The 13,367-nt window shown below is 36.2% G+C and overlaps 2 protein-coding genes across 4 annotated transcripts in view; one reads left to right on the top strand and one right to left on the bottom strand.

The window, feature by feature from the left end:
* SCRN3 (secernin 3) overlaps positions 1–694 on the bottom strand; it is a 63,706-nt gene extending 63,012 nt beyond the window's left edge. For 2 of the 3 annotated variants that reach the window (XR_012507046.1, XR_012507047.1), the window contains exon 1: positions 572–694. The gene's annotated coding sequence lies outside the window, so the exon portion shown is untranslated. The remainder of the gene's footprint in view (positions 1–571) is intronic. The other variant, XM_010960710.3, reaches the window with a different exon arrangement.
* Positions 654–13,367, top strand: part of CIRSR (corepressor of RBPJ and splicing regulator) — a 28,898-nt gene continuing 16,184 nt past the window's right edge. The window contains exons 1-7 of the mRNA XM_010960708.3: positions 654–837; positions 3,757–3,851; positions 5,640–5,713; positions 6,376–6,386; positions 6,475–6,539; positions 6,912–6,960; positions 7,815–7,932. Coding sequence (XP_010959010.2) covers positions 766–837; positions 3,757–3,851; positions 5,640–5,713; positions 6,376–6,386; positions 6,475–6,539; positions 6,912–6,960; positions 7,815–7,932 — 484 coding nt within the window. The 5' untranslated portion in view covers positions 654–765. The remainder of the gene's footprint in view (positions 838–3,756; positions 3,852–5,639; positions 5,714–6,375; positions 6,387–6,474; positions 6,540–6,911; positions 6,961–7,814; positions 7,933–13,367) is intronic.

Genomic DNA, 13,367 nt, shown 5'->3' with positions numbered 1-13,367 from the left:
AGGAAAGCTAAGGAAACACTGTCTAGTTAGAAGACACCTAGCCCATTTAGGGAAGCCTTGAGAGCCCTTATTAACTCTTAGGACGTATTTATTATTTAACAAATGTTTATGAACATCTTTCTGCACCAGGCACCGTACAGCTGGTAGCAAAACAAGACTCCTCGTTGTTGTGTTGGTGACATTCTATTTTATATGCTTTAGTTCACCAAGCGTTTTCAGAAACATCACATCGTTTGATCCTCACAAACGATGAGGACTGGGCAAGAATTACTACCTTAATAACACAGATAAGAAAATTTGGTGCAGAAAAGTTTATGTAACTCGAGTCAGAGTTCACAGAGTAAAGAGCTCGAACTTCAAGCACCTCCGCGAGAGAGTCGCCGCACCGCCGTACTGAGCTCTCCAGCCGGCGGCGCTCAAACCACAGCGACTTGGGCCCTCTTCCCGCAGCCCCTCCCGAGGGGCCTTCCCAGGAGCCCCTCCCAAGAACCCCCTCGTCCCTCAGCACCGCAGTTCCTGAGTTCCTAGTTCTTATCAACGATGTTCGCCCCTCCCCGTGCACGCCCCTCACCTGGCCTCCGAGCTACTCAAAGTGACAGAACGAAAGGGCGAGGCGGGGTAGGCTGAGGGAATAGTTGCCGGAAGTTGTCCCCTTTGACCCCGGAAGTTCCCGCTGCCACTGGAGGAGCGATTCCGGTTAGGCGGCAGAGTTTGTTTACGTTGATTACCGTCCTAGCGGCTGCCTTCCCCACCTCTGGCTCCGAAATGGGAAAATCCTTCGCCAATTTCATGTGCAAGAAGGACTTTCATCCTGCCTCCAAATCCAACATCAAAAAAGTGAGTACGGGGGAGCAGTCCCTTGGCGCCTGGGCTCCCAGGGGCTCCTGAAAGTGAGAGTAGTAGTGTCTCTGGGATCCCGGGGACAGTCGCCTCTTCTCCGTGCCTAAAGCCCTGGTATTCTTGTCCCTTCGCCGAGAAGCTCACTGACAAAGCTGGCCCTTGACGTTCATTTTACATCAGCCGGGGGGCAGGCGGCTCTTTTCTGCTCTGTCGGCTGTCAGCCAGAATGTAAATCTTTAAGATGTGAAGGCTGAGTTTCTGGTTTTGCCTTTTCGGATCCCGGAGATCACGGCTAATGAGCTCTGCTATCCTGTACAAAGAAGACTCCCTATCTATTTAAGATATACCTTAAAAGGGAAATAAAGTCACCCCTTGCTTCCTTTTTTTATCCCACCGGATAATGTAGCGTCACTTTGACGACTGCATTGAACTTTGGCTTTTTAAAGAACCACTAACAGGTCCACTAGGTGCAGTACAGAAAAACTGTGCTGAATATTATAGCAGTGGAACGCAGAATGGTGAAGTAAGAAGATTCTGAGCATTGAAACTAGACCTAGATTTTGTTATTACATTACATCACTTTTAGCCCTGAGACTAAGTGCAAAATATTAGGATTCTCGGTCTCCTAATCCATAAGTTAAGAATGATCAGTATCAATTGCCTTGACTTGCAAAATTTTTATGAAGACTAAATAAGATGGTATAGGTAAAGGCTTTGAAACAAGTACCATATAGCACTCTCCCTACCACATAGAGGGAGTGCTCTATAAAATGTTAATTGCCCCTACACACATCCTTATTCTTAGCCTGCTCCCAAAATACAAGTGGTAACGAGAGTTTCATCCTTGGCCTGTGTCTTGCTTACTTTATATGCTTTCCCAAGCAATCAAGTCCAATTTCATAGTTTTAACTACCCCTTCTTTACTCCTGACTCTCAAATCTACAGTGCCAGATCTTTCCCCCTAGCTGGAGGCACCTGAAGACAACTATACACTAGACAATTTCATCATGATATCCTTCAGGTAGCTCAAACTCAACATACTTGAAATGTAACTTATCTTTTATCCTAAATCTGCTCTTCTTTTTACTTCCTATTCTCATATTGGTGGGAAATACAGGTACTAACACAATCCTTTACCCAGTCACCCAAGCCAGAAATTCTAGATTCATCCTTTCCCATCACCCCTTTATCTAGTCAGCTAATAAATTCTATTGGTCTTAGCTCCAGAATATCTCTTGAATCCATCTCTCCTCTTTGTCACTACTGCCTGTATCTTAGGTTAGATTCTCATCATTTTTCACCTAGACCAATGTATTTCCTGACTGGTTTTTCTGCTGCCAGTTTTGACCCCTCTCAGATCCATTCTCTAGAATAATTTTTTTAAACTAGTAGTTTTATTGAGGTGTAATTCACATACCATACAATCACCCATTTAAGGTATACAATACCAAAGTTTTTAGCATATTTATAAATTTTGTCATCACCATAACAGTTTTAAAACATTTCATCACCCACCAAAAAACCCATATCTGTTAGCAGCCACTCCTTAATTATCCTTAATCCTACCCCTTCCCAGTCCTAGTCAATCACTAATCTGCTTTCTATTTCTGTGGATTTGCCTATTCTGGGCATTTCACATAAATGGAATCATGCAATGTGTGATTTTTTTTTTTGTGACTGGCTTCTTTTACTTAGCACAATGTTTTCAAAATTCATCTTGTAGATGAATCAGTATTACATTCCTTTCTAAACTTATAGTTACGAAGTCAATGGAAGAAACTTTCAGGATCTTATACCGAAATAAATTTCTTGTATATTCTCTCTCTCAAGTGTTCTCTTTCATTTCTAGTTTTGCTTTTATCTCCACATTAATCCTTCTTGTCCACATCTCAAACTGTGGTCCCCATAGAACCTTCCTTTCTCAGCACTGCTAAAATCCTAATAACTCCCCCTGTTTGGCATCTAAAATTGAATAATGGCAGTCTTGTCCCCCATTCTTCTTCCGTATCTGCCCCCACCTACAGTTAATAATTATAATTTTATCAATGTAATTATTTGTCCTGGAGTTTACCTTCTTGAAACTTAGCATGTTTAGAGAGAGAGTTTGGAGTTGCTGTTTATGTTGGCTACCAAACACTTTTTACTTTTTTTTAATTGAGGTGCTAGGGATTGAACCCAGGACCTCGTTCATGCTATGCATGTGCTCTTCCCCTGAGCTATTACCCTTGTCCTTTTGCTTTAAGGGAAGTAGAAAGGCACTGATACCTTTTAAACCTGGAAGTAACATAATTAAATATCCTTGCATGAGTTGTGTGGGCTTTTTACCTTCACCACTTTTATGACTCTGAGAATTTCACATAGGGACATATTCAGCCAATGGTGTTGGTGCCCTTGAGCAATTGCAGGGCATCAGATGCACCTCTGTCTTATCTCTTTGTTTCCTCTCTTGTCTTTTCCCCTTTTTCTACATCTACCTTTCATCTCCTGTCCTTTTTTTCTCCTTGTCTTCCATTTCTTTTTTCCTTGGGGTGTCAGTAGCACCCATTGGCATCCGGGAGCACTGTTTAACCTTACTGGTTATGCCCTGTGTGTTTTCTGGACCAAATACATTCCATGTAGGGAGATGGTCATTCTTATCTCTGAAATAACACAGGGACTAAGTGCAAGAAGCTCTTGTACCCCAAGTGCTCAGAGTGTTTCTCAAATTTGACATTTTTGCCTGAAGGTTTAGCTATTTTGAATGACTGTATTTAAGGACTTGTATCAAGGCACAAATCAGATTTTTCAACTGTTATTTTGTGATGATGACATTAAGGCCATAATAGATTATGTTGTAAACTATATACAATAACATTTCATGTTTTATTATAAAAGAAAGCAAACTTCCTGTTTAAGTGTTTCATTTTACTAATTTAGGTATGGATGGCAGAACAGAAAATATCATATGATAAGAAGAAACAAGAAGAATTGATGCAACAATATCTTAAAGAACAAGAATCATATGATAATAGGTAAGAAATTCCACTGTGCTGGTGTTTTTAGAACAGTCAGTTGCAGGAGAATGATCCCTTACTGAATCACATATTACATGAGCTGTTTTGAATTGAATGCCCCAGTAATAGGATTGTTGTCCCTGTCAACTATCTTTACTCTTATATCTGTAGATGGCCACTTTTTCCAGCCTTACCCGTAATTCACATAAAATATAGATTGATGTGACTCCATATACAGTTTATGAGGAAGTTCCAAGTTACGCAAAACTTAGAACACTAAAAATCTATACTTAAACCACTGAGACCTCTTACAAAGATATTTCTCTAACATACACTGAAATGAAAAGATGCACAGGACAGCTTCAAGAAGTAACGTGCAGTGTCTCTACTTAACCTGCGTGTTGTTGTTCTGTTAACGGCAGTATCATGGCTAGAATTCTTCATTGGTTTCTTCTAGTGCAGTACCCACTTTAGCTATTGTCATTTCATGTTTGTATTTGCAGGTTTAACTCTGAAGCTTATGTCTCTTTGATTAATCAACCAAGTGAACAGTGGTGCTTTAGTTACATCGACCATTCTCTCTCTTCCACTAAGTCCTGTTTTTCATCAAATATGGAACTTAAGCAAAGTAATACTAAACTATTATTAAACACTCTCTTTAAAATGTAATATAGTATATCAAGAGCAAAATTAAAGAAAGAAAATGTTTAGTTCAGTTAAGTACTTTTCTCACTCATTTTATTTAATCTGATTAACTTTTATTGAGTACCTACTTCATGCAGGACAGCAGATGGTGTTGTAGGGACCTATAAAACTGTGATGCATAGTTTCTCTTTACCCTTAAGAAAATCTAATAAGGAACATGTACATATAGTCCAAGGCTGATAATAGCTGATTGAAGACACGCTGCTTTAAAGACGTGGTATGCTAACATAAATCAGAATAATCCATTTGGGATAACAAGGATGGCAAGGGTTTAGATCTGTGGTTCTCAACTGAGGGCTGTTGTTGCCCCCAGGAGACATGTGGCAATGTTTGGACACATTTTTGATTGCGGCAACTCAGGGGTTGGGTGATATCAGCACCTAGTGGGAGGATTCTGGGGATGCTGCAAAACAGCCTACGGTGCACACAAAGAATGATCAAGTCCAAAACATCAGTAGCATCGCTGTTGAGAAACCCTGATTTACATATGTAAAAGCTTGTTAAAGATGAGCGCAGTGGGAAGGTGAAGAGGGTGTTCAAGAAACAGTATGGTTGAGTTAGACCAATAAAAAGATAGTAAGGTGGAACTATTTGAAGCTATGCAAATATCCTGTTTCTCCCTGAACTTTGCCCACTAATTTTAGTGTCCATTGAGAGATCTTGCCAGCATCAATTATTATTATGGTATTTTAATAGTGATTTTCTATTTCTCTCATATCCTTTACATTTTTTAATTTGAATTTTTCTGGAAAGAAGGATTTTCCCTTTCCCTCATTTAGTTACTTATTTAATCATTTATTTCTATCAGTATGGACTCAGATATTTAATTTTGTTGCTCAAAATGTTCCAGTTTTAGACTTTGCCTGTTCTATCAGCTTGGCTTCTATGTCCATTTAACATACCCCCATCCTTTTTTTTTTTTTTTTAAAAACCACTTTCTGGCACTACAAGATTATCCCAAACTGGTCTTTCATGTTTCTCTGCTCCAGCACTGGAATCAACCTGGTTCCTTTTCCTGGAGGTAATGTTTGTGGATATTGATCTTTACATACTTTTATTAAAGATGATAGTCACATTTGTTATTCTGACTGCTTTTTTTAGATTGCTTATGGGAGATGAACGTGTAAAGAATGGCCTTAATTTCATGTATGAGGCCCCACCAGGAGCTAAAAAAGGTACTTGCCTCATTTCCTTATTTTTCAGCCTTTGATGTGTTTACAACTAGAGATTGGGAACTGTTATGACAGACATTTTTTTTTTTCTTTCTTTTTTTAAATTGAAGTTCAGTCAGTTACAATGTGTCAGTTTCTGGTGTACAGCACAAATGACAGACTTTTTAAAAAGTTGCTCTTAATCTTTTAAAATTGCTATTATTCTGTATAATAATTTTTAAAAATACTATAATCAATATAGTAGAATAAATAATAAAAATGTTTGTCTAGTCTAGTAATATTTCATGACTTGTCCTTTGGGGAGGAAAAAAATCTCAACATCACCAGAAGTACATTTATTCTTTTATAATTTATATCTTTAGTCCTTCTTCCTGAGTATACTTGTAAATAGAAAGTGTAATATTCACTGTCAGTGAAAAATATAAAAGTTTAAAGATTAGAAATTAACATGCTTATTAAATACTAGCTCTTATTTGGTACTGTTTTTTATCCTTCAGCGATTTGAATTTTATCTTGTGAAAGAAGGAAAAAAGTCAAACCAATACATTCCTACAAGTTACAATGAAATACTATGGTGTCACAGTGTAGTATATAACAGACTTTTATGTTGAAGTTTTTAACTTTGCCTACCTTTTTTTCTCCCATATTTTTGATTCACAATCAAGAAAACAAAGAGGTAAAGTACTGTTTTCTATGTTTGGATTTACTTGCAATAGATTGAAATTTGATGGAAAAAATTGAAAGACTTTAATGAATATTTTTAGAAAGAAGAAGCAGAAGGAGAGACCGAATACAAATTTGAATGGCAGAAAGGAGCCCCACGAGAAAAGTAAGAACTGGTTTTCTTTTAAGATAAAATATGTAGCATTAAATTTATCTGATATCCTGTCTTATGTTGCCTTTATATTCACTAGAGAAGCAACTAATGTGAAAAGTTATTTTTAATGATTTGTTTTATGCAACTAATTTATTAGCTTGATCATAGTCTCTTTTTTTTTTTTTTCTTCCAGTTTTTTTAAATCGCAGATCATCAGACTGGATACTTAATAATGAAGTGGTGTTTAGTAGTACTAAATGGATTTTATGGTTCTATATATTTATTGAAGTTGTACATTTCATAATTTACCTAGAATTATGAAACTATTTTTAATTTATTAAATTACTCTTAATAGTGTGTTTGTACATTTTCTCTACTAAATAGATATGCCAAAGATGACATGAACATCAGAGATCAGCCCTTTGGTATTCAGGCAAGTGACACATATTTATTCTGTAAGAGTAATTTTTTTTCAATAAACATTCCTTTATATTGTTGTCCAAAAGGTATTTAAGCTGAAACAGAGCTCTGTGGTTTCTATTTGTGTCAGATAATAGAAGGACTAGAAGGGGTAAAAACATAAATTCAGTAGACTGATAAAAGGTAGGATCCAAAATTTTATAGTGAGGGTTATAATGATAGTGGTCTCTGCAGTTTTCATGGAATTTGGAGAATTAGCTCAAGGTCAAGAAAAATATAAAACTATTTGTTTAGGAACAGGATGAACTATCACTAGAGGACCAGGTCCTTGCTATAAATGTTATAAATAACATTTTTTGGAACACTGTCTTGCTTATTCATTTACATATTTTCTGCGGCTGCTTTCCTACTATCTTGGCAGAGTTGAATAGTTGCAACAGAGACCTTTGGCCCATAAAGCCTAAAATATTTACTATCTGGCTCTTTATAGAAAAAGTTTGCCAGCCCCTGGTTTGGGAAATTGAAACCTCAAAGGTTAACTTTTAAAAATTAGAATTTTTAAGGTTAAGCCATGACATAATTCTTTTTTGGTACTTTACCATTTCTTTTTGGATGACATTGTTTTATTGCCAACAGGTAATACTCAAAAAGAAATAGGATTCAACTTAGCTTTTAGGCACAATTTATAATAAAAGATTTTAGTGTTTGAATTATACTACCAAATATAGTTATGGAGTCTCTTTCCCTGGAGATCTTTTAGAAACAAGATTAATTTAACTTAAACTCTGCTAAGAAGTAGGGAGTTGAACACCGGTTAGTTTCTTAGTATTTTAATAACCAAAATAATTAATGTTCACTGTTTTTCAGGTTCGAAATGTGAGGTGCATTAAATGTCACAAATGGGGTCATGTCAACACAGATCGAGAATGTCCTTTATTTGGTCTTTCTGGAATTAATGCAAGTTCAGTTCCCACTGATGGCTCAGGTAGGCACTAGACATAATTTATTTGTTTTAGAATTTATATCGAGGACAAACAAGGAATAAGGAATGCTAAAATAACATTTTTCTTTAGCCTCTCTAGGTTTTGCTTTGGTTTGGTTTTCTGGAGTTAGGTCACATTCCCAAATACGATGGTCAATGGGAAACTCAGATCATATGTTCTGAATCTGAAATGCTGTGAACTAGAATTAAATTTAATTTTTCTAGCCAAGAGTCCTATGAACTTGATTTTAAGAGTAACAGATATATTAAACATAGTTTATCAGGTTGGCAACCTAAAAATAGAAGGGAGACATTGTTCTTTCTCATACTCATGTTCTCCCGAGATGTAGACCTGGGTTGGACTAGAAGCCTCAGCAGTCGCCTTTTTATACCTTCCTGCATATTATTGTCTACTTAAAAAAAATTGGTCTAATTTGGGTTCTTTTTATAAAAAGATATTAAAACTAAGAAGTTTTAACTTACAATTTATCAGTGTCTTGTTAGTATGTTATTCAGACAGCCACACTAATCCAACAATAACTCATAATGAGTCATAATAGAAATAACATACTTAACCCTGTAACCTTAAGTCATTTCACTTGTATGAGTTTCAGATCTTCATTTTAAATTAAGGATGATAGTATAATTCAAGAGATTTTCAGCATTTTTTAAACAGCTATAAAACTTTTTTAAAAAAATTTTTTTAAGTAAATCTTACATGCAACCCCAGTATATAAAACATAGAAAGTAGAGCTGCTCTATTGAAGCATATATTCTGGGCACAAAGCTCCATCTCAGCTAATCTAGGCCTGTGATGCACCTCTTTAGACTCTTTGTGGCTTCCACTGCCACCTCTGAGCCCAGGTTTCACCCTCAATCAGCATATGACCTTCAGCCTCTCCTCTATAGCTGGAGATTGGATTTCTTTCCAACAGATGCAGGATGTAGAATTCAAGGTGCCAGTTCTCATATTAGGAGTTTAGGAATTTGATCCATTATCAAGTTTGACACTATTTCATTGATGGTGTTATGGATGTCAGAATGGGTAGAGGAAGTACACAGACAGAATATTACAACTGATTTGTATAAATCCTTACTGCTGTAAGAAAAAAAGTTTAGAAAAACACATTTTAAGTAGAAGGAAAACTGTTTGCTTAGTGATGAGAGATTATTGATACAGACCTTAGTCTGGCAATGTCTGACAAAAGAACATCCCGCTGATGCCACAGTGCAGGTGCTCTTAAAACGCACACACTGTGCTCCCTTCCCCCGCCCTCACCCAACTGGTGAAAGAAGGGAGAGAAGCCCCCAAAGAAATAAAGCCCCCTAAAAAGTGAGAGTGGAGTGGGATGAAGAACCCATTGGCACAAATATCTCTGACCACTGCTGTTAGTAGTCATGGGGATCTGTTGTTATGTCTGAAAGGTATATTCTGTTTTCTAGAAGGGGTTGCATCTTTCTCATCTTTTCCTTCACTCCAGCCTCATGGTGCCCATCCAGCTGCGTGACTCCTGTGTTGGCTAGGGCAGGCAGTGGTAGCTGCCACCTTGGTTCCTCAGCTTGATCTTACTTTGAGCCTGCTTCTGAGAGTGAGGAGGACAGATTCTGGGGCACAGGGAGCGAGCCTAGGATGGAGACTAGAGATTAGGATAGCCCTTCATTTAGTCACCAACAGGCCTGCTTCCTCTTGACTTTATGTTAGAAAGTCAACTAACAACAACCAGAAGGACTTGTGCTAAAGATTTAGAAGAACGACACATCCACTGCTGGAGAAGGTATGGTAAAATGAACATTCTAATCCACTGTTGATAAATTTAGCAGTCTTTTTGAAGAGTTATTTGATTATATGTATCAAAAGCCTTAAAAACATGCCTATTGTTTTATTAGAAATTCAACTTCCAGAAATTTATAATAAGAAAGTGACAAGGTACATGCTCAAAGGTTTACAGTAGTGAAAGATCAGAAATAACCCTAAATGTCCATCAGTAAGCAGTTGGTAAAGTAAACTCACTTATTCAACAATTATGTATGGGGCACTTACTCTGTGCCAGGCATTTTTCTAGGCTCTAGGAACACAACAGCAAGACAGAAAAGGTCCTTACTTTCTTTCCTTTATTTATTTACTTATTTATTTACTTATTTGGGTGGAAGGAGGTAATTAGATTTACTTATTTTTATTTATTTTAATGGAGGTAGTGGGGATTGAACCCAGGACCTCGCATATGCTAGGCAGGCACACTACTCCTGAGCTATACCCTCCCCCCAGAGTCCTTACTTTCTTTCTATTCAGAATGACACAAAATAAACTAATAAATAAGAAAAACTAGGTATTTATAAACTCTATGATGAAAATTACATTGGATACTGTGATAAGAATAAAAGGGGAATTAACTAAGAGCAGTGGTCAGGAAGGGTGCCTCTGAGGAAGTGATGTTAGGCTGAGACCTAGATGACAGGGCAAATGCAATGATCTGGGGGAGGAGGATTTAGCATCTCAGGTAGAAGGAACAGCCTTCCACACGGAGGGAACCATAAATTCTGAAAAGCAGCGTTCCTAGTGGATAAGAGCACAGATGGTGGAGGTATGGAGCAAATAGATGCCTGATTTGGAACCTGATCTGCTACTTAGTAGCCATGTGACTTAACACAAACTGCTTAACTACTCTGTGCCTTGGTTTGCCACGTCTGTAAAATAGATATTATACTAGCCCCTACCTCATAAGGTGGTTATGGGAACTACATGAGCTAATACACGTGGAGTGCTTGGCATAGTGCCTGGCACATAGTAAGCACTTTATTAATATGTTAAGAAAAAAATTATGGTGCATCCCCCCAAAATGGAATATCATACAGCCATTAGAGACAAATATGAGACTAGAGCTATAGACCTATGTTGACATATGAGGATATACCAGGATATTTTTAAATCTATAAAATTTTAGAGGCTCTGCCTTTGATGATAAAAGGATGGCTCCCTGAATTAAGAGCTTTATATGAAAATTGATTCTTGAAACTAAAGTTTCTTTTTCACTCCATGAGAGAATTGTTTGGCAACTATGTATTTGACATCCTGCATACCAGCCTTAAGTTTTATTGTTTGAACTTCTGTGTTTCAAGCTCATACCTATGGGCTCTACTCCTAGTTCACAATCTGATAAGACACAGAGATTAACTCTCAGTTTACAGTCTAGTCAGGAAAACAAAACTAGAGCATTAAATAAGGATCTATTTAATATAGAACAGATGAGTGTTAAATTATAGTAGTTAATAGAGGTGAAATTATAATGACTTGTGAAGAATTACTAAGATTTAGGTAGGTAGAAAGAAAAGTTGACCAAAAAGAAAGACCAGAAGAAAAACAAACACAGAAGATTTATCTTAGATGACTTTGAATGAATAGAACCAGATTTGAATGACTCTCAAAAAAATGGTGTGTGCTGTTAAGGGTATGTTCATGGTGAGAAATAACTATCAGACTGAATTAATTCTTCTCCCAGTCTTTACAGAAAAAGGTGTCAGGTAAATTTCCATTTCTAGTTTTTCCTTTCAAACTGACAAAGTATAAGTGTAAGAACAAATACTGGTAAATACACAGGGTATTTTTAATTTCTTAAATCCTGTGTCTTACCTTTCTAAGAATACCTTAAAGCATTGAACTCCGTGATAAAATTATGGTAAAAATAGATCAGTAACTTTCCCCATCTATGATACCACATAAGATGACAAAAGTTACTGATCTATTTCTGTTGCACTGTCAAAGTTGAGAACCACAGCTTCATTACTATGTAAGAATAACTGAAGATTTGGACAACAGTACCTTTTTTGTTTGTTTGTTTAGATTATGTTTTACTAACATTTCCAGTCATGAATTTATCCTAAGGGAATAATCATGGGTATGTCCGAAGATTTTGTTGCAAAGCACTGTGTATAATAGTAAGACAGGGAGAGAACCTAAATATCTAATGAAAGGATATTACATGAATTATTATGGGATATTGTTACTAGGGAATACTATACTATACAACTATTAAGAATGATAGGAAGATTTCTTAATAAATGGATGTTGTTTACAACATTTGGGCAAATAAAAAAGCAGATTATAAAACAAAGTAGTTATGTGGATTCCACTCATGTTTCTCTTTACATCTTTAGGTAGACATATAGAGAGGTACTTTTAGAAAAATAAAAATGCCTGGCAGAAGATAGACTAAAATATTAACAGTGGTTGTACACTTATAATTTTTAAATGGATATTATTTTAGAAGAATTAAAAATTATATATAGAAATAAATTATTCAAAATTGTATTGCTCAGTTAATACCTTTAAAGTTTGACCTGAATTTATCAGTACCACTTAACTTACACTAATAGAAACTCCTAAAGGTTTCTCAAAAACAAGATCAAATATACTCTACTATATCAAATAGGAAAGCAAATAATGATGTATTCTGAATTTGAATGCAATGAAAAATAAACTGGCCAATTTCCTAATCCACTTGCTGATTCAAGCTAAAAAATCTTTTCATTTAAAAAAATCACCTATTGAATAATGTCTCACCAGTGAATAGAGATTATTTTTGCAATAAGGCAATTTCAGTGGATGTGGTTATCATGGGATAATCACACCCCTGGGGTACAGCCTTGTGCCTGTAATCTCCTAGGAGTGTAATTATTTCATGATAACTGCACCCCCTGGTGTTGCATTATTTCTATTATAAAATTCTTAGTTTAGTACATAAAGTAACTTACTTTGATCACTGGAAACTGCAAGGTGCTGTTAGAATGTTCCAGCTGTGAGGTTTACAGAGACCAGCTATAAGATTTACTTCTCCTTTACAAAGTTAAATTAGGCAATCAAAATGCTTCTTTTGGCTAAGCTGGTTTAGAATATCTTTTCTACTGATAAGATCATCTTAACTTTATAAGTTTTTGTCCACTCTAGATACACCAAAATTATATAAAACTTGCAAGCTTCAGTGGTGACTGGGTTTTTATAAAATATTTTTATATGACAATGTAATTAAATGGCCTGCCCACCTGCCTTTTGTTTATAGTCTATAGCCCTTAATCTTTTCATGGCCTTTTACCTTCTGTTACTTACTCATGTTTTCAGTGTATATTGAAATTAACCATCATTTTTTAGATCCACAATGGAGGTTTTCAACAAAGCAGATGAGGTTTTTTGTTTTGGGTTTTTTTGTTTTTGTTTTTTTTTGGCTTTCCTAATAGATTTTATAGTCACATATATGTCTGCTGCTTAATCTTTTTGTTTGTTTCAATCTTGTTTGTAATTTTTCTAAATACACTATTTTTGAGAGCAGTTTTAAGTTCATAGCAAAATTGAGAGAAAAATACAGAGATTCCCCATACAAATCTATAGCCTCCCCCCATTATCAGTATCTCCTAAAAGAATAGTACATTTGATGAACCTACACCAA

Source organism: Camelus bactrianus, chromosome 5, assembly GCF_048773025.1.
Source record: "Camelus bactrianus isolate YW-2024 breed Bactrian camel chromosome 5, ASM4877302v1, whole genome shotgun sequence".
In the NCBI taxonomy this organism is placed as follows: Eukaryota; Metazoa; Chordata; class Mammalia; order Artiodactyla; family Camelidae; genus Camelus; species Camelus bactrianus.
The sequence above is the reverse complement of the archived record's forward strand: the minus strand, read 5'-3'. Positions and strand labels throughout refer to the sequence as shown.